The 21,294-nt window shown below is 44.3% G+C and overlaps 1 protein-coding gene across 10 annotated transcripts in view; it reads left to right on the top strand.

Moving 5' to 3' along the window:
* The first annotated feature begins 456 nt into the window (after nt 1–456).
* The window catches only part of GPR160 (G protein-coupled receptor 160), a 57,288-nt gene continuing 36,450 nt past the window's right edge, over nt 457–21,294 (top strand). For 2 of the 10 annotated variants that reach the window (XM_042956750.1, XM_042956752.1), the window contains exons 1-2: nt 457–667; nt 1,342–1,469. Coding sequence is in view for 4 of the 10 variants with exons in the window: in XM_042956758.1 (XP_042812692.1) it covers nt 1,035–1,469; nt 1,709–1,714 (441 nt within the window). In the remaining 6 variants the exon portion in view is untranslated. Of the gene's footprint in view, nt 668–948; nt 1,470–1,708; nt 1,905–17,346; nt 17,595–21,294 lie in introns of those variants that run through there. The other 8 variants (XM_007077071.3, XM_042956759.1, XM_042956751.1 and 5 more) reach the window with 6 other exon arrangements.

Here is a 21,294-nt window from a genome sequence, read left to right as displayed (position 1 = left end):
CGTTGTTGATAAAAAAAAAAAAAAGACAATGCAATGTAATTGTGCTATTTGCAACTGTGCTATTTGCAGTTTATATAAAACTGTGAATTCAGAGTGCACTGCAGGCTTTGCTTAGTGGCATGCATATTTCAGGTTCTGTCACCCTGCGTGTACCTTCATCTGGAGACAACTGCCAATGGCCCTGCCCACCCTACTGGGGACGTAGATTCTCCTTGGGTTGGGGCTGGGGCTGAGGCTGGGGCTTCAACGCCTGGTACACGGCAGGGGATGTCACTAAGCGGCGAGTGGCTGCAGCTCTCCCCTTTCTCTACCCCTCTCCCAAGGATCCGGGGTGGCGGCTTCCATCGTTTGTCGCCGCCCCACCGGCAGACGGCGCCCCTCCGGCCAGCCTCCCGGCGGGGTCGCGACGGGGCGTGCGTGTTTAAAGTCGGCCCTCCGCGGACGCCCGCGCTTCCTGGCGCCAGGCGGCTAGCCTGCCGCAGCTGGGGCTTCGGGCCGGACTCGCTGCCCCCGCCCTCCTCCTTTGAGCGCTCGGGGCGGAGCCGGGCGGGCGCGCGGGGCTCCCGCCCCTCTCTCGGCGGTCACCTGGGGCCGGGCGCAGCAGGTGTCTGGTCTGGCACCCAGCGCCGGGAACGCGGAGCGCACGCCGGAAACCGCTGCACTTCGGGTGAGTGCGGGGGCCGGTGCCCGGCGGTTCGCACCTGCTTGCTCGCCCCGGGGTCCAGAGTGGTCAGCGGCGCCCGCGTTTTCTCCGGCGCGCGTTGTGCGCGTCGAGGAAGGAGACGAATTTCTCTTACAGGGATTCAGAAGCCGGGGTTTACTACTTAAGAGATCCTGGAGTGGGGCGGAGGGCCCTTGGCGGAAAGCTGCAGACGCCCGAGCCTGACCGCTTCGGATTGGGGGTTATCGCGTAGCCTTCGCGCCGGCGGTCTGTAGTGGGTTTCTGGTCCGGGGTCCGTGGCTTGGGTTGGCCAGACATTCGCACCCTTTTTCCAGTGGAGATAGCTTTTAAACATAACATAGGTGATGTAGAAATGGTCTATGTAATTTTCCTCTCCTGGCACCCAGAGGTGGATGTAATCAGTCACGTACACAGACGCACGTGTGTTCGTTGGGGGCGGACTTCGCGTCACCTCTCTTGGCCCTTCCGCGTTGGGGACCGTGTCCCCGCGCGCGCCGGCACAGAGATTAAGCTCCGAGATTTTTCAGGGCTGTTTGTTCTACGAGACCGTGGTACCCTGGTTCGTTCCTCTTTCCTGGCTGGCTCAGAATTCCTTCTAGATAACCTGGGGCTGCTCTCCGGAACTCGTCAGCTGAAGCTCCTTTTTCTCACCTGGGCAGGTGGCCCTGGGAGGCGGCGGCCGGGGCCAACCCCCGAATTCCGGAGGCGACCGCCAGGACCTAGCCCGCGGAGGAAGGTCCTGCGAGGAAACCGGCTCGCTCCGCCCCACCTTTTGCAAAAGACTCGGGTAAGGCTGGGATATGCTCTAACCTCATAAATAAACCCACACGGATCAGAATTGCAAAGGACGCGTGCTTGAGTGGCCCTGAGGATTGCTAATCGCTTCAGGTCAAATCGTTTCGCTTGTGCTTCTCAGATTTTTTTTTATTTTAAACGTATTTAATTACAAAAATGACTGCTTAATATACGTGTCTGACGTTTTTTAAACAAGCCTTTAAGACCGGAGTCTCTTTGTGGTATCCCCAGAGTTGAATCTTTGGGAATTTGCCACTAGGGATCAGCGCGGCTGCCGTGAGAATCACGGGGAAGGGGGAACCTGCGGTTTAAACACTGTTGAAGAGACGTGACACAGCAGTGCAGTCCGTCTGCGAACGTTGGTTGGATCCTGATTCGAAGGGGAAAAAGTCACGAAACATTGAGCCAATAAAAGAAATGTGTACTGGTTAGTTGATCGTACTAAAGTAAATATTAGTTTTGTTTAGTTATTTTTGGTAATGGTGTTAGGATTGTGGTTGTTAAAAAAAAAAAAACCTTTAAAAATACATAACTGAAGTTGAAATGTAGGTGGAGGGTTTGCTTCAAAATAAACCACTTTGGGGCAACACTGCTAGTGGAAAAGTGAGGGGGGAGCTCCAAAGGAGATTGGCTGTGAGTTGTCAATAGTTGAAGCGGGATGAAGGGTGGGGTATGGAATTCCTTACACTATTGTCTCTACTTTTCTATGTTTGGCATTTTCCTTTAAAAGTAACACCACCACCACTGCCAGCGGAGCGTTTGTTTGTTTGTTTGTTTGTTTTCCTGACGGTAGGTTTGGAGGGCAGCACCAGTGAGTGTTTCTAGAAGAGATTCAAGGCCTTCCACAGACCCTCACTCTTTGTAAATCGGGTGTAAAACCTGCCTCTTCAGACTCCTAAAACTTCTTTTTCTCCCTCGTGGGGTGCTGCTTTATTTTGCTCAGAAGGCATAGGGTGTTTGCTGAGTGCGACAGAGCTGAGGGGATCAAGTTGATGCAGGTGGATGCTGGGTCAGCCCTTTTGATACAAAGGGTATTAGCAAGCCTAGGGGTTGAGTTATGTCCAGACAGACAGGTTGTGTAAAATGTGGTAGCAGTTTTTCTGAGCTGCCCAAATCCTTTCCAAGTTATGCACATTAAGAAACAGCTCAGAGTAGTAAACACAGTACTTATCCACTTAAGATTCGTGTATACTTTTGGAAGCATGGTATATACATCAGTAAAGAGTGTACATTATAAAAACAAATCACTAGGTAAGTGGAGGTCTACTCATTGCCTGAAAGAGATCTTAACCTATTTGTATTGCCATTTTCACCTTGTTTGCCCCAGGCATTATGACTTGGAAGTGTTTAGCAAAGAAGCAACCCCTAAAACATTCTGTGGTGTTCTTTTTCCTTTACCAGAACCTTGCTTTGAAGAAGGGGCTGGGTGGGAGGAGTAATATCTGTATATTCATCCAACTCGCTCATTTTTTTCCTCTAGATTTATTATACAATTCCTGCTCATTCTGTCATGCTTGATTGGTAATTTGGAAACATGGCAATTGCATGAGGGAGCTTTTAAAGTTTGGGGTGGGGAGAGGCATACTCCTGAAAGGTAAAAATCCTTAGTAGCTTCAGCGGAACTGATTTTAATGCCTCTTTGCTTTTAAGAGAAAACCTGTCCGTAGTAGTTGAAAGTTGAAGTGTTGGTGCTCCTGGGTGGCTTAGTCGGTTGGGTGTCTGATTTCTGCTCAGGTCATGATCCCACGATTCGTGGGTTCGAGCCCCCCATTGGGTTCTATGCTGACAGCTCAGAGCCTGGACCCTGCTTCGGATTCTGTGTCTCCCTCTCTCTCTGTCTCTTTCCCCTTCACGCTCTGTCTCTCTCTCAGAAGTAAATAAAAATTAAAAAAAAAAAAAAGTTGAAGTGTTAGATCAGGCCCCTCAGCCTAGACCTTGCTGGTGTAGTCCCATTCGTGTAAAAGAAGTTGTAAAGATGCTTTAAGTCAGTCAGTTGAGGAAATGCCAAAGCATGTCCCACTTTTGTCAAAGGGTGTGGAAAATAAGAGAATTGACAAAAATCCCCGTGCCTTTGGAAAATGTCATAGTGATGGTACTTCAATGAATGTGTTTGGCCTGCGGCTCAGTTTTCTTTTGTGTGAGGAAAAGAAATATTGCAGCTGTTAAGTGACTTGACTTTCTTCTTCGATTGTCTAAAACAAGGTGTGGAGAGAGAAAACAGACTTGCTGGGCCCTTAAGTGACCAGGCAGTGACCTAATGTTTCCTCACCTCTGTGTAAGGATGGTGGGATTGGACCCTGGGGAGTTGATTGCTAATCGCTGTTTTAAAGAAATTACCACAACTGTGACTCCATCTTCTCCCCACATCCCCTTACGGAAGGGGATAAACACATTTAGGAAAGCAGATTGCTGCTTTGTTGGCCTCGAAATGAGAGGAAAGGGTGTTGGCAATCAAGCCGATCATACTTTTCTAAGTTGTAAGCACCCTGCTTTTATCTGCATCACTTCATCCCATCCTGTGAGGTAGAGCCTCAGTGCTGGATGATTATTCCAGTTTCTAACAGATGAAAACCATGAAATCTAAAGAAGCTAAGATTAGGCTAAATCGTTTCTTTAGAGTTACAGGGGAAGGAAATTTGACATTTATGAAGAGTTCATGGTAGTCTTCGCACACACGTTTTTAATTCTCACAAATCTCCCATCAGCCCATTTTGCAGATGGCATGGCAGCTAAGTAAGGTTAATGATGGACTTGAAGTCTTGCAGCTAATAAAAGCAGAGCCAGGATTCAAACTCAAATCTGTTGGGTCTTCGCATGGATTCTCCAGCCCCTACGCTGTCCATACTGCCTTTTGCAGACAGCTGAGCTACACACCCAAGAGTTGGTTAGTCAGTCTAGGCGAACTGTCTTTTGACTACATTCAACTGCCTTGGTTACAGATGGGGTCTGGGCCACATACAACCAACAGAAGTTTTATCGGGCCAGCAGAAAGTAAAAACAAAACACAACAAAAAACAACAACCAAAAAAACCACCGAACCAGTGTTGAAAATTAGAAGATTTCACATGTGCTGCCCCCAGGAATTCCCAAAGGCGGTTCTAGAGCAGAGTCGCGCCCCCCTGTTCCCCTGGCCTCCGCTACTCCCTTAAGTGTCCTCAGCTTTGAGACGGGGCTCCGTCACACTCACAATGTTGTTTCTTCTACAGTGAGCAGTCTTTTTATGCATCTGTCCAAAAAGGGATAACAAAAATAGGTTGAGAAGCTCTTGTCCCAAGAAAAATGGGAAAGCACATATTCACCTGAGGGAATGAAGAGTCTTGTTTTCTCTGCAGTGTTTCTATGTCAGAAAGATACAGGCTATGTCACCATTTCCCCCATACCCTGCCTGCTGTGCTTATTACACAGAACTTGAGAGTTTCCTACCCCTGCTATACAACCCAGATGGAGTAATGTGTGGGCAAGACACAGAGGAAAGGGGTACCCCCAATACCCAAACCACTAACTCTCTGTGAATGGGAATATGAGTCTTGTGCACCAGGGTGTTCTGTGGGGAGAGGACGCCAGCAAGCCCTCCCTCTAAACAGCCTGACACTGGGACCCATGTGGATCCTCCAGCTCATGCGTTGGCTCTCCATAGCCGCTCTGAGGGTTCCCAGGACTTGCATGGGTGCTCCCCACTCTCCCATCACTGCCCACCAGTCTGTAGCCAGTGACAGGTCCGCTCCTACCCACTGCTTAGGCATAGCCCCATCTGAAGCCTCTGCAGGAATGAGGAACTGAGGTGCCCACAGCCCAGCCTTTGAGAGATTCCTGTGAGGCAAGTTGAAGGATGGCCTGATTTCCTCATCTTGAAACTTTCAGTTAAGGGTCATGGAACAGATGTTCTCACCTCTGTCCATATCTGGAGTTTTATTACAGTTGAAGCTTCCTTTCTGATCTTTGTTTCCTTCCCCTGAATTCTGAATGTTCATAGATCTGGGGTGTGGGCAGGGGGCGGGTAGAAAAGAGAAAAATACCATAAATGAAACCCCGTTGGAGTGGTTTTGAGGAAATGTCAGGTGATGTTTTGAGGCCTTTGTTACTAGAACTGTCAATGTAGGCATGTACTTACCCTAGCATGATAAGAAAGAAGGATGGAGGGCTGCAAGTAGAATGTCTTGTTTAGTTGAAAGTAAGTTGAGAGACTGAGCTGTGTGGGAAATGCTAGAACAGCTGGTTGATTGGATCTTTTCCGGAGAACTCGGATCCAGGTTTGTGGGTACCTGCTCCCTCAGATACGTGATTACTAAGGCCCTTGCCAACTGACAGATGGCATGGGAAAGCGGGTTGATTGCCTACTGGCCAGACCAAACAGAGGTGAGGCCGTGCGATCCTGAGTGTGGACTATCACGAGATCACTGTATTATTTCCGGTTCTTCTGCTACCTAGCTGTGTGTCCTTGACCTACTTTTTTCAAACCACTCTGAGCTCCAGTTTTCTCCTGTGTAAAATAATAATACCCATCTTGTAGGGCTGTGTGTATTCCGTGGCCCATCAGGTTTATGGAATAAGGATTCACCATGGGTCAGCTCTTACTGTTGTTGGTAGAGCTTGCCTCCTTCAATTTTGCTTTTATTTGTAGGACTTTCCGCCATAGTTTTAGAAGGCAGGCTACAGGTTCCCAGCTCTGATCTCCCTGTTTTCAGAGTGAGCCAAGAGCTGCCCATCTGAGCAGCCTCATGGCCTTAGAGAAATGTTCTACAGGACAAACCCTAACAGGGTGTTTGGTGTAGCCACAGCTTTGCAATTGATGAAGAGAGCTAGGCCTGAGCCCATGGCTGTGAACCCTGAGCTTTGGCTCTGTTGTTGGGGGATTAAAATCTGCACAGACTCTGGAAAAGAGACGGACTCTCCTGGCATTCCGTGTGGGTGCAGACCTGTCCTGTTGTGGAAGAACAGGCTGATGTCAGCGTGGAATAGGGAGACGCAGGAGTCCCAGCCCCACCTCTGCCACTGCTTTGTGGGGGCTCGTGGCAGACAGAGCACTCTGCGGCCAGTGCCTCGCTGTCAGCTGGGGATGAGCGTTCCTTGCAGGAGTGTTGTGAGAGGCTAACAAAAATTTTGTGAAATCCTGACACAGGTACAGTGACATACTGTGTCCCACTTGCCCCATGTTAGCAGTGAGATCATAGAGCTGGTAGACCAGCAGGTTTACCTTTTAACCTGGAGAAGTAATAAAGAGGCTATTAATTTTTACATAGCATTTTGTAGTTTTAAAAAAAGAGCTAATTTGATCATCGACCAGTGATGCAGGTTTATGTATTTGTATTTGTTTCTGTTGCCTTTTGTTGCCTATCAGGAGAGGGACACAAGTGAAGTGAGGTTCAGGCCAGAAATGAACCCAGAAATGGGAACAAGGCAAAGGCTGTTCATTTTGCTTTATTAGAGAAGGTAAACATGAGTTTGTATTCCTTATGCCCTTAAGGAATCCTGAGGAGCCTGATATCCTGGGGAGGGAAAGGGAGAGATTGATGGGGTGTTCCTGAGAAGCAGAAAACATCCATTCTGTACAGGGAGGCTGAATGGAGGGGTGGCCAGCACCCTCAAATCAGCCAAGACAGAGGTTGCTCCTGTTGACAGCTTCTGCCCAGACCTGTTCGTGGAAGTGCTAGCTGGGGGTCAGGGAGAAAGGTAGTGGGCGGATGGTCTCCTTCCTCCTGCCCCTTGTCCAGACTTGTCGGCTCTGCACTCCAACCTGCCCTCGTTAACCCATTGCCTTTCTCCTTGTTTCTCTTATTCCACTCCCAGCCGGGTGGTCCAGTGAGCCCTCTTACAGCCTCGCACTCCCACCCCATCCCCCAACTAATAGGCTCCCAAGCCTGCTCCCTGTGATGAGGTTTTTGGGGTGACCATGGGGTTCGTGGGGTCCAGAGCGATGACCAAGAAAGAATTCTTGAAGACATCTTTGCAAAAAGGTGATTTTATTGAAGCACAGGAATAGGACCAGAGGGGAGGAAGAGCTGCCCCGGGGCCATGAGGAGAGACTGGTTACATACTACCGTGTTGGGGGAGACAAAGTTCTGGGGAAGTTTCCAGTGAGATTTTCATACGCTAAAGAAGACTCACAGGATACTGGAGGCCTTGGCTAGTGTCAAGCTAAGGTGGTTTTTCCCTCTACAAATCATTAGCATTAAGACAGTAGGGACTTCCTGGAGGAACATTTTACTCTGCTAGCCTCAAGTATTTGTCAATGGGCTGCAGGTTATAAGGAAATTTAGTTCGATCTGCCATTTCCTTCTGCCTTTGTTTCCCACATCACTATGGAGGGGTGATGGAGACTTAGGTCCTGCGGGACTATGATCTCTATCAGTTAACCATTTGTTTTCCACCTTCCCTTTGTTCTTGGGCCACCAGGAGTGCCCGAGGAATACCACACATACTCCACCTGGTTGGGGTGGGGGGGAACGGGCAGTGTTTGTGGCCTGTTAGCTTGCCTTATGCTCCCTCATCACCTGTAACCAGCCCTTGAATGGGTTTCTCTCTGCTGCCGCCTCCATTTTCCATTGGTATCCTTGCATCCATGATCGTAATCACATGCAAGCTCCTTCCTGTCAATTTTCTTTTATTCTGGAAAGGAGAAAGGAAAAAAAAAATCTTCTATTACCCCACTATTCAAGGACCCAAAGAACGTTTTGGTGTATTTCTTGCCAGTTTTGTTGCATTTTACTATTTGCTTTTTAAAAAAATAATTTTAACATTTTATAAACATTTAATTCATTTTATGTTAGCATTTAAACAAAGTTCTCATACCGTGATTAAAATTTATCGTTCCATTTTCATGTGATTATAAATATTATAAATATTATTTGTAATAATTGCGTGCTATTTCAGGCTTTTTTTTTTTAAGCCATCCTCTTAATATTAGAGAACTAGGTGGTTGCTTATTTTTTGGTATTGTAAATCATTCCAAGTTGCATTACATAAACCTGTGATTCTGTGATATAATAAGAAATAAATATATTTGGCCTTCATCCAAGGTTCTGGTACCAAGCTCCTGGTGAGGGGAGTGTCTTTTGTTATTCAGAATAAGTACCTTTCCATTACACTCAAATTTATGCTAATGAGGCAACTCTAAGGGCTGGTTGCCAGGGGAGCCAACCATGTGATTAGAGGGGTGGGACTTTCAACACCGTCCCCATCCCCTTCCCCTCAGCACCGCCCCCCCCCCCCCCGGGGGCTGGAGATCATCTTAATAACTAATGGCCAGCTATTTAATCAGTCATGCCTATGTAATGGAGGTTGGTGATCCATCAAGATGCTGGGAGGGTGATGTGCCCGGAGTGGGCACAGAAGCTCTGCACCCTTTCCCTGTACCTTGGTCTGTGCATCTCTTCCAATTGGCTGTTCCTGAATTGTATCCCTTATAATAAACCAGTAATAGTAAAATGTTGGTCTTAGTTCCAAGAGCTGTTAACAAGCCTGAGGAGGGGGATGTAGGTACTCCCAATTTTTAACTTGGTAGATGTGTAGGTGACAACCTGGCCTTGTGGCTGGCTGGCATCTGAAGTGGGAAGCAGCCTTCTTGTGGGGCTGAGCCCTCACCCTGTGTGGCCTCCGCTAACTCTGGGTGGTGTCAGATCTGCTTGGTGTGGAAAACCTCACAAGTTTGGTGGTAAGACGTGTTATGTGTGGGGACAGTGCTTTTTACCTTCTGATTCCATTTCACATTATTTGGAATGGACTCCTGTAAGAATAATTACCGAGTCCCAGGTTTTGAATAGTGAGTTTTCTTTCTGATTACAAAAGCAATGAATTTTCATTGCGAAGGATCCAGTGAGTGTAGGGAGTGTAAAAAGTAAATGCGCCCATCCCGTGACCAACCAGAAAGTCACTGTTGGTGTAGTTTGTCCTGCAGGATGTGGGCATCCACAGTTTTGCTTGTCCACGTGTGGCCCATGGACAGCAGCCTGGACATCGCCTGGGAACTTGTTAGGAATGCAGAATCTCTGGCCCGTGCCAGACATTGAATCAGGATCCATTTTTTAACAAGACCCACATTCAAGTTTGAGAAGTGTTGGTTTACAAGGCCGTGATCCTACCAATCACAGGGTTCTGGCATTGATTAACTCTGATCTGTGTATATACATACGTTTTTCCTATTCACCCAGTATTGAGATGGTACTCTCTACCACTGGTTTTCAGCCTCCCAACCCCCCTGCCCTAAGACAATCTGAGGACAAGAGCTCACTCCCCTCAGTAACACGGATTCCAGGATCAGCAGAATCTCTGGGAAGCAGGGGGAATACCACGATGCTCCCCTGTGAGAAGCCCTGATATATATAGCTTTTAGCTTGCTTCTATCATTGAACATCATATTGTCAGCATTTTCTAATACTCTTTCCTGCAAAGCTTGTCTTTCATGTCTGCAGATAGTGTGACTATCATAATTCATCTGACTACTTCCCTGCTTTAGGCATTTAAGTTTTTTTGATTCTTTTGAGGGAAGAGTCTTCTGTAGGCTATTATAAGTATGCCCTAGTGAGCTGCTCGTACAGTACTTCCTTCCTTCAACTCTGATTATTTCCTTATGATAAATCCCTGGAGTGGAGATAACTGGGTCAAAAGCCATGAACATTTTAAACCTCTTTAAATCTACCAGGAGTGTAGGAAGTACCCCGACACCGAACCATTCTGCGCAGTGGTTAGTGTGGTCTGTAGACAGACTCTCTGGGGAGCAGAGGTCGTGGCTCATTCAGCATCACCCCTGCAGGCCTGGCTTAGAGCAGACTCTAGGTTATGACTCTAAGGGGGGTTGGGAGAGTGGAAGGGAAGTTACTGGAAGGGTGGAGGCTTCCTGTGGTGGTGGCCTTCCCTTCCTCCTAGCCTGAGGCTTGAGTTGTAAGAGATGCCACTGAGCTGGCCACAGCTCCAGGTCTGTCTTACAGTGGTAAGGGGCATGGTGGGGGGGTGGGCTCTGTGTGTGTGTGTGTGTGTGTGTGTGTGTGTGTGTGTGTGTACATACATACGTACCTGTAGTTAAGGCCTGACTCTGTTGGACTTGACTGGCCCTTGACTTGGTTTTGCTTCCTAAGTCTCAGACTATTAGGCTAACACTTTTTCTTCCCATGACTAGACCAAGAAACTCACATTAAGCAAACATTCTGAGAGGTACACTATGATTCTGACATAAAGAAAAAGTGAAATATCAGCATTGTAATTGAGTTGCAATTTGGACTTGGATGCCTGGAAAATATTTTTGGCCTTCCATAAATATTTTTGGAGTGAATGAATGAATGAATGTACAAAGAATAAATGAGTCTGATTCTGTTTCCATAACATACAGAAGTTGAATATATATGTGTGTATCATATGACATAATTAAAGCATTTAAAAATGAGTATTGTTGGGGCGCCTGGGTGGCTCAGTCGGTTGAGCGGCCGACTTCGGCTCAGGTCATGATCTCACGGTCCGTGAGTTCAAGCCCTGCGTCGGGCTCTGTGCTGACAGCTCAGAGCCTGGAGCCTATTTCAGATTCTGTGTCTCCCTCTCTCTGACCCTCCCCCGTTCATGCTCTGTCTCTCTCTGTCTCAAAAATAAATAAAACATTAAAAAAAAATTTTTTAAAAATGAGTATTGAATCATTAGCCACTCATTTTTATTAACTATTTGACATGTTATGGTTTCCGAATAGACACACACATAACCATACCATCTGGAAATAAGTGTGATTGATTGATTCAGAGTTTGTCTAATAGTAAAGTTTTTATAGAGTTTTGGGAGGAATTTTTAATCATTTAAAAGTTTATTGAGGTACATAAGTAAAATTCTAAGTGTTGTGTTTTGATCAGTGTATGCACCCATATAAACATCCCAGTCAAGATCCAGAATATTTTCATGCTCCAGAAAGTTCTCTCATGCCCCTTTGCAGTCAATCTCCCTACCCTAGAGGCAACTGCTGTCCTGATTTCTAGTGCCATACATGAGCATTGCCTGTTCTTTTTTCTTTTTTTAAGTTTTTTAAAATTTATTTTTGAGAAAGAGACAGTGTGAGTGGGGGAGGGGCAAAGTGCGAGACACAGAATCTGAAGCAGGCTCTAGGCTCTGAGCTGTTAGCACAGAGCCCGATGTGGGGCTAGAACTTGTGAAACACGAGATGGTGACCTGAGCTAAAGTTGAACGCCTAACCGACTAAGCCACCCAGGTGCCCCGACTTTGCCTGTTCTTGAACTTCGCATATATGAAACATAATTTACATTATATACAAATATAATATTTGTAAATGGAATAGTATACATTAGAACAAAACTGCCTTTTGTCAACAGGTTTTTGAGATTCATGCATATTTTGTGTTTCAGTAATTTGTTTCTTATTAATAACTAATACTCTTTTTTTCAATATACACAATTTTTCCATTCTCCTTGGAAGAGCGTTTGGGTTGTTTCCAGTTTGAGGCCATTATGATGAATAAAGCTGCTATGAACAATCTTGTACAAATTTTTAAAACAAACTGTTTTAGGGGGGTGTAATTTACATGCCATAAAATCCATCCATCATAAGTGTACAGATCTATTATCTTTATAGACTTTTACACTCATTACCACATTCTAATCTTAGAACATTTCTGTCACTCCCAAGGTTTCTTCATGCCAGTTTACAGTCAGTCCTCTCCTCTAAGCCAGGACAGCCATTACTCTTTCTCTCTCTCGCCTTTTTTGGATATTTCCTAAAAATAGAATCCTAGAATATGTAGTTTTTTTGTGGCTTCTTCCACTTAGCATTGTAGTCTTGAGGTTCGTCCATGTTGCCACATCTGTTAATAGCTTGTCCCTTTGTATTGTTGATAGTATTCAATTTCAAAGATATACCATATTTTGTTTATCCATTTACCAGTTGTTGGACATCTTAATTGTTTCCAGTTTGGGCCATTATAAATCATGTACAGGTGTTTGTGTGGACTTATGTTATTTTTCTTGGGTAGATTCTTAGGAGTGTAATTACTGGATCATATGGTAAGTTTAACCTTTTAAGAAACTGCCAAACTTTTCCCAGAAGTGGCTGTTACAATGTTAGAGTCTCACCATCAGTGTATGAGGGTTTTGATTTCTCTACATTCTCACCAACACTCAGTATTGTTAGTGGTTTTGACTATAGCCATTCTAATGGATGTGTGGTGATAATATCATTGCAGTTTTTTTTTTTTTAATGTTTATTTATCTTAGAGACAGAGCATGAGTAGAGGAGGTACGGAGAGAGAGAGGGAGACACAGAATCTGAAGCAGGCTGCAGGCTCTGAGTTGTCAGCATAGAACCTGACACGGGGCTTGAACTCATGGACTGTGAGATCAGGACCTGAGCTGAAGTCAGATGCTTAACTGAATGAACCACCCAGGCAACCCTCTCATTGCAGCTTTTAATGTACGTTTCCCTAATGACTAATGATGTTGAGCACCTTTCCATGTGCTTGTTAGTCATTCATGTTATCTTCTTTGGTGAAATGTTTAGTTAAATCTTTTGCTCATTTTCGGGCACATGGGTGGCTCAGTTGGTTAAGTGACTCTTGGTTTCAGCTCAGGTCATGATCCCAGGGTCATGGGGTCAGCCCCATGTCAGGCTCATTGCTGAGTGTGGAGCCTGCTTAAGATTCTCTCTCTCTCTTTCTCTCTCTCTCTCTGCCCCTCTCCCCTGCTCTCACACTCTCTTAAGAAAATCTTTTGCTCATTTTTAAAATTGGGTTGTCACTTATCTTAGTTTCAAAAAACTTTAAATATTTAAAATATTTAATAAAAATTCAGTTGTTTAAAGTCTTTTAAAAAGTCTTTTATCAGATATATGATTTGCAAATGTTTTCTCTGAATCCATGACTAATCTTTTTATTTTCTTAATGGTGCCTTTTAAATAAAAAAACTTAAATTTTGATGAAGTCTGTTACCTGTTTTTTTTTTTTCTTTTATGGTTTGTGCTTTTAATTAGGTATCTAAGAAATATTAACTAACCTCTTACAAGCCTTTTTTTTTAATAGACTTAATCTTTTAAAAAAGCAATTTTAGATTTATAGCAAACTTGAGCAGAAGGTACAATTGCCAAAGATTCCCAATATACCCCCATATACCCATATACCTCCACACATGCATAGCCTCCCTGGTTACCAGCATTCCCATATCAGAGTGGTACATTTGTTGCCATTGTTGAACCTACATTGACACATTTATAATTGCCCCCAATCCACAGTTTACATTACAGTTCACTCTTGGTGGTATATATTCTGTGAGTGTTGACAAACCCATAAAGACATGTATTTACAGTTACAGTATTATACAGACTGATAGTAAAAATGCTCCGTGTTCTACCTGTTCCTTGCTCCCTCCTCTCTATCTCCTGGCAACCACTGATCTCCATAGTTCTGCCTGTTCCAGAATATCATGCACTTGGAATCATATAGTATGTAGCCTTTTTAGATCGACTTCTTTCACTTAACAGTATGCAGTTTTTCTCCATGTCTTTTCGTGACTTGATAGTTTTGCTTTGTTTTTTAAGCCCTGAATAATAAAGGTTTATCCAAGGACATTTTGGTTGCTTCCAAATTTTGGCAATTTGAGCAGTCTTTTGTGTGGACATAAGTTTTCTTAAAAAAAATTTTTTTTTAATGTTTTATTTTTGAGAGAGAGAGCGAGAGCGAGCCTGTGTGTCCATGAGTGGAGGAAGGGCAGAGAGAGAGAGGGAGACATGGAATCTGAAGCAGGCTCCAGGCTCCAGGCTCCAAGCTGTCATCACAGAATCCAACGCAGGGCCCAAACTAACGAACAGTGAGATCATGACCTGTTGATTAACACATATTTTGTATGTTATATGTATTATATACTGCATTTGTGCAGTAAAATAAGCTAGAGAAAAGAAAATGTTAAGAAAATCATGAAAGAAAACACATTTACAGTACTGTACTCTATTTATTGATAAATATAAGTTCCTGTTGTTTGCATACAAGATGAATCATCTGTGTGTCAGTACCTCCATCAGTATTGTCTTACATGGTAAAAACACTCTAGCTATTGTACGTGTTACTAACACTAGATGTCAAAAATGAAAGGTAATGTGAAAAAGAAATTGTGTTTATTTACAGGTATAACGATTCATGCATTGATAACACAAAGAAGCAACAATATGATTGCTTTATGGTAGCTAGCCTATACACAAATGAATGAATCATTATAAAATTTTTTTGGCATACAGTATTATAGTCCTATTTGTATGACAGTGTTGGAAACATTGTTACATTTTTTTTAAAACCGCTTACCTGTAATGATAGGCTGATACATAATTTCTCCAATCAGGAGAGAAAGGGGCATATTGTATGGTAGAGTTATTCTTTGAAAACAAACTTTAAAACAATAAGAAAAATAACACATTATTAATTTTATATTATCACTCAGCTTATGCCTATGTAGAGGAGGCTGTCTACAGCCTCGTCTTTCATACAAGTCTTGTACGCGATGTTTTATGTGATGAGTACTTGGGTGGTGATGACGAGGATATAAAAATGTGTGATACGGTTCTTGCCATATAGTTATTAGATTTTTCACACGAAGGCACTTTTTTCCCAAATACATATAACATAAGCTTATTAACTGGATGTCATGATGATTATTTACTGTTCATTAAGTGGAAGTAGACCATGATAAAGGTCTTCATCCTATCATTGTCACATTGAGTAGGACGAGGAACAAGAGGAAGGATTGGTCTTTCCTGTCTCGGGTGGCGGGAGGTGGAAGAAATGGAAGGGGAGTCGGGAGACGCAGGCACACTTGGTGTAGCTTTATGGAAGTACATCATATTTTCTGTCTGATATTTTTTGCTTTTTCATTTCTCTACAGATGTTTCTATGTGGTACCAATCCTCCTACCACCAATTTGCTTTAGCTTCAGTTCTCGTATCATAGAAGAGTCCACATCATAAAAGTAGATAGCAGTCTTGAATAATCAGAACACTTCTGCCAGATTGTCTACTGTCCATTTATTTTCTGGCACTGCTTCTTTTTCTTCCTCCTTGACATTGGTTCGGAAGCACTCTAGTCATTTTCTGTTAATTCTGCAGTGCAGTGTCTGTTAGCTCTTCAAAATCCATATCTTGAAACTCTTTAGCCCCACCTTTTTTTTTTTTTTTTTTGCCATATCTGTAGTTTCTGTCTTTGGCTTTGTTGTAAATCCTGTGCAGACATGCTCAAACTGCATCTGGATGAAGTTTTCTCCAGCAGGAATTTGTTTCAGGCTTGATGGCATTTTCATGCTTTTTCTTTAACAATGATGGCATTTTCAATAGTGTAATCCTTCCAGACTTTCATGACGTTCTCTCCATCAGAGTTCTCTTCCATAGAGTACCGTGTGTAATGAGCCCTAAAGGTCCTTATGATCCCCTGATCTAGAGGTCGAATTAGACATGTTGTGTTTGGGGGCAAATAAGGGGCACTTTGATCCCTTGGTGTTGAACTCCTAGGGTTGTAAGTGACCGTGGGCACTGGCCAATATCAAAGGAACTTTAAAAGGGAATCCTTTATTGGCAAGGTACTTCCTGACTTCAGGGACAAAACATTAATGGAACTGATCCAGAAAAAGGGCTTTTGTTGCCCAGGCCTTCTTATTGCACAACCAAAAGACTGGCAGCTGGTGTTCATCTTTTCCCTCGAAGGCTTAGGGGTTAACAGCTTCATAGATATGGGCAGTCTTTATCATCTACCTGACTGCATCTACACAACAAGTAGCGTTAGCCCATTGCTTCCCGCCTTAAATCCTGGTTCCCACTTCTCTTCCTTGCTAGTAAATGTCCTTTGTAGCATGTTTTTTTTTTTCCCACAATAAGACACTTTTGTCTTCATTAGAAGCTTGTTCAGGGGCTGCCTTGGGTGGCTCAGTCAGTTAAGTGGTCCACTCTTCATTTCAGCTCAGGTCATGATCTCATGGTTGGTGAGTTTGAGCCCCACATCTGGCTCCACGCTGACATCCTGGAACCTGCTTGGGATTTTCCCTGTCTCTGCCCCTCCCAGGCTTGCACTGTCTCTGTCTCTCTCAAAGTAAATAAATAAACTTAAAAAAAAAAAAACAAACTTGTTTAGGCAGATGTCCTTTCTCCCCAACATTTTTCTTTATGGTGTCGGGGAACTCATCTGCTGGCCATTGGTCTGCAGAGGCTACTTCTTCTTTTATCTTGACATTTTTTTAAAGCCAAACCTCTTTCTAAAATTATCAGACCATCCTTTGCTGGCATTAAACTCTCCAACTTGAGATCTTTACCTTCCTTTTGCTTTCAGTTGTCATATATTTTTTTTTCTTGAATCTTTTTAGAGTCTGTACGTAAGCCTTTTTTATAGCAATGCTCTACCCACATGAAAGCTGCATTTTTAATACAAGATAAAAAGGCATTTTGCAAACAGTGTAAGATTTTGAACCTGCTGGTGTGACTTCACAAACTTCCCTCCCCTCCCCTCTCCCCCTCCTTCCCCTTCCCTCCCCTCCCCCTCCCCTCCCCCTACCCCTCCCCTCCCCCTACCCCTCCCCTCCCTCTCCCCTCCCCTCTCTGTCCCCTCCCCCTCCCCTCTCTGTCCCCTCCCCCACCCCTCCCTCTCCCCTCCCCCACCCCTCCCTCTCCCCTCCCCTCCCCTCCCCACCTTTCCCTCTCCCTCCCCTCCCCACCTTTCCTTCCCCTCCCTCTCCCCTCCCCTCCCCTCCCTCTCCCCTCCCCTCTCCTTTCCTCCCGTCTCCTTTCCTCCTGAATTCAGCCATCTTGACATGGTGGGCAGCCGCAGCTGCAGACCTCAGTCTCCAGTATGTATCAAGCAAGCCAGCTCATTCTTGCAATATCGTGACTTCCCTCTGCTTCTTGGGAGCACTCCCAGCGTCGCCGGTGCGCTTCGTATGGGTCCCGTGGTGTTATTCAAGATTTACGGTATTGCGCTAAACACGAAAAATACGTGAGAACTGTGAGAAATCACTTTTTACTGCGACGTGCATTTCATTTCACTGGAGAGGCACGCTGCTCACGCGGAGATGGTCAGCGTCACGGGGCGTCTTGAGGGGATACTTGCAACCCTTGAGCCCACGGCAGACGGGGATGGCTGTGAGGTGATGACATCGTGCAGTAGGAACTACAGGTGGTTTTACGCAGTTCCGATTCTATACCGCATCTTTGTGCTTGTTTACGTTTCTCTCGACAGCAAATGGTGCCATGTTAAGTGGCGGTTAAGTTGAACTTGTTACAACAAATTTGTGGGTGTTTTATGGTAGCAAATGATAAAACTGACCAGTATAATACATTTTCGTATATTTTATGCATTTATGACATACCTGACTTTCTCTTTATTTTTTCCGATATTTCTAGCCTACACAGTTTGTGTCTGAGTTTTTTCAAATCGTTGCAGACCTCCAAAAAATTTTCTCGTATGTTTATTGAAAAAGAAACCCGCATGTAAGTGGGCCTGTGTAGTTTTAAACCCTTATTGTTCAAGGTCCGCTGTATATAAACATGATCTACCTGGTGGTAGTGCCTGGGTGGCTCCGTCGGTTAAGCGTCCAGCTTCGGCTCAGGTCATGATCTTGCGGTCCATGGGTTTGAGCCCTGCCTTGGGCTCTGTTCTGGCAGCTTGGAGCCTGGAGCCTGCTTGGGATTCTGTCTCCCTCTCTTTCTGCCCTTCCCCCCGCTCATACTCTGTCGCTCTCGCCTTCAAAAAAAAAAACATTAAGAAAACAATATTTAAACATCCAGAAATAGTTTTACTTTCCCTTTCTAATGTCTGTTTCTCCCCCCCACCCCCCCCACGCCCTTGCCTCACTGAACTGACCAGAACATCCTAAAATGTTGGATCGAAATGATCAGAGAGATATTCTTGCCTTTTTCCCAATTTTAAGGGGAAAGTGGTCAGTCTTTCACAATTAAGTATGATGATAGATCATCATTTCTCAAGTTCTTTCATAATTAGGTATGATGATAGATCATTTCTCAAGTTCTTGAGGAAATTTCCAACAATTCTTAGTTTGCTGAGAGGTTTTTGTCATGAATGGGTGTTGCATTTTGTCAGAAGCTTTTTGGGCACCTCTGAAGATTATCCTATGATTTGTTTTCCTTTATTCTGTTAATGTGAATATGTCTCTTTTACATAGGGCACCTTTTCCCCAAATTAAAGAAAAAGTATTAGGGAAAAAAATATTACTCAATTTTAACACATGAACATTTTGGCATCATTCATGGAATATATGTTCAGGAGCATGATTTAGACACTTTGAATCACATAATCTCCATAAAATACTTTATAAACTAAAAAGCACCATGTATGTTTAGGTAGAATTATTTTACTTAAGGGATCTGCCTGCTCCCCAAAACTTGTCTTAATCTCCGAAACTTCTACCATTAGTGTTATGCTTTTAAAAAAAAATCAGTCTGAGGAGATGTGTATGTTGTGTTTTCTGAATCCTAAGGGAATAGAAACAAAGCAGGCAAGTGTTTATGATAGTAGAATAAGCTGGCACAGAACTCAGGTGCTTTTGTGGTTGGCCAGGCTATCCCAGGTTGTGTGAGGTCGAGAAAAGGCTGTTCCTTGGGCAACTGGCTTGGTTCATATTTTCAGCAATGACAAATGGAGCCATGGTTTTAGAAGCCGTGGACGATGGAACTTAAGGAGTGTCCTCTTCTCTGGTTGTTGAGTCATCCCAGGAGCTGCGTTCAGTAGCTTGGGACTTCCGAGTAAGGTCTCAGGAACTACAGAGCATGTATTTCTGATTAGTATTTCCCAGGTCATTAAGAGCAAAACTAAAGTTGATGACAGTCACTGAGAACTAGGAAGCCGTCTCTAGCTCCATAGTCCTGTGATGACTTAACCACTTTTATGAGCATGTTTGCTCAGCAGTGATCTCATCTGTATTTGGACATTTCTGGTGGTGGTGTAAACACTAGTTCCCAAATGAACGTATCCTTTCGAACAACTCCCGTTCTTAGGACCCTTTCCCTGTTGCTATTATGAGTCCCTGTCCGGTATTTAATTTCTTTAGGTATATTGATATCTTAAAGTTCGGTACCAAAAAATGAATAACTAATACAAGGTATAGAAGTCCTTTTCCCTTAATTCTGAGATTTATACTTGTATTAATTATCTGTTCCCACCAAAATGATGAAGAGGTGAATATATGTGTAGAATCTGCAGTAAATAAGACACAGTCACATTGTGAGGAAAAGATACATTAAAATATACATCACCAGAATGTTAATTTACTATATTTAAGCAAACGTAGGACATTGGGTAAAAATTAATGTGGAAAACTGAATCATATCAGTATAACCTAATTTTTTTAAGAACGTTGGAAGGATCTGGAGGAAGCAGGGCACATATGTTTTGACTTTCTCATACCGTTGATTTAATTATGAAAAATGTAATCATCAGCAACCCAGGGAAATGTAGTTTAGGTCAGATGATACCACGATTAGATGGTGGGAAGGTCATACAGAAACATTATTAAGGATATGGTGCTGGTGTGGATAGCTTTGATCAGTTATAACCTTTTACAGGTCAGGCTGCGACCTAGTTCTGTTTAATTAGTTTTAATCCATAACTAGTGATGTACTGTCTACATATTTGTAGGCCAGAAATACTGGAAACAAGTAAAGATAACCTGGATAAATTGGGTACTTACAAATTGGACAGGGCGAAATGAAGGCTAATGAATTTTATAAGTAGGAAGTTCACATTGGTAAATAATTGCCTTTGTGCCTATTCTTGGCAGAAAAAAGCCCCTGGGCCATGGTGAATCACAAGGTAGTGGAGCCATCAATAATTATAATACAAGTACATGCAGAATACCACATTTCGTAAGTCAGTGCTCTGGTTAAGAATATTTATATGAGGCTAAGAGCAGGCACAAGATACAGTGAAGGCTTATAGTGAATAAAAAATCTGAAATAGAAGTAGGAACATATGCAGCAAGAGGGGAAAGATATGAAAAAGAACCAATTAGAAATAGTTTGTATTGGGGCGGCTGGGTGACCCAGTTGGTTAAACGTCTGACTCTTGATTTCGGCTCAGGTCAAGATCTCACGGTTTTTGAGTTTGAGCCCCATGTCAGGCTGTGCACTGACAGTGTGGAGCCTTCTTGGGATTCTCTCTCTGTCTCTTCCCCTCTCTCCCTCTCTCTCCCTCTCCCTCCTTCTCTCTCCCTCTCCCTCCTTCTCTCTCCCTCTCCCTCCTTCTCTCTCCCTCTCCCTCCTTCTCTCTCCCTCTCCCTCCTTCTCTCTCCCTCTCCCTCCTTCTCTCTCCCTCTCCCTCCTTCTCTCTCCCTCTCCCTCCTTCTCTCTCCCTCTCCCTCCTTCTCTCTCCCTCTCCCTCCTTCTCTCTCCCTCTCCCTCCTTCTCTCTCCCTCTCCCTCCTTCTCTCTCCCTCTCCCTCCTTCTCTCTCCCTCTCCCTCCTTCTCTCTCCCTCTCCCTCCTTCTCTCTCCCTCTCCCTCCTTCTCTCTCCCTCTCCCTCCTTCTCTCTCCCTCTCCCTCCTTCTCTCTCCCTCTCCCTCCTTCTCTCTCCCTCTCCCTCCTTCTCTCTCCCTCTCCCTCCTTCTCTCTCCCTCTCCCTCCTTCTCTCTCCCTCTCCCTCCTTCTCTCTCCCTCTCCCTCCTTCTCTCTCCCTCTCCCTCCTTCTCTCTCCCTCTCCCTCCTTCTCTCTCCCTCTCCCTCCTTCTCTCTCCCTCTCCCTCCTTCTCTCTCCCTTTCTCTCTCCCTCTCTCTGTACCCCTCTACCACTCACAGTCTCTCTCAAAATAAATGAACTTAAAATTAAAAAAAAAAAAGAAGTATTTTATATTAAGTAGGATGGGC

This window comes from Panthera tigris, chromosome C2 (assembly GCF_018350195.1).
Source record: "Panthera tigris isolate Pti1 chromosome C2, P.tigris_Pti1_mat1.1, whole genome shotgun sequence".
Classification (NCBI taxonomy): Eukaryota; Metazoa; Chordata; class Mammalia; order Carnivora; family Felidae; genus Panthera; species Panthera tigris.
The sequence above is the reverse complement of the archived record's forward strand: the minus strand, read 5'-3'. Positions and strand labels throughout refer to the sequence as shown.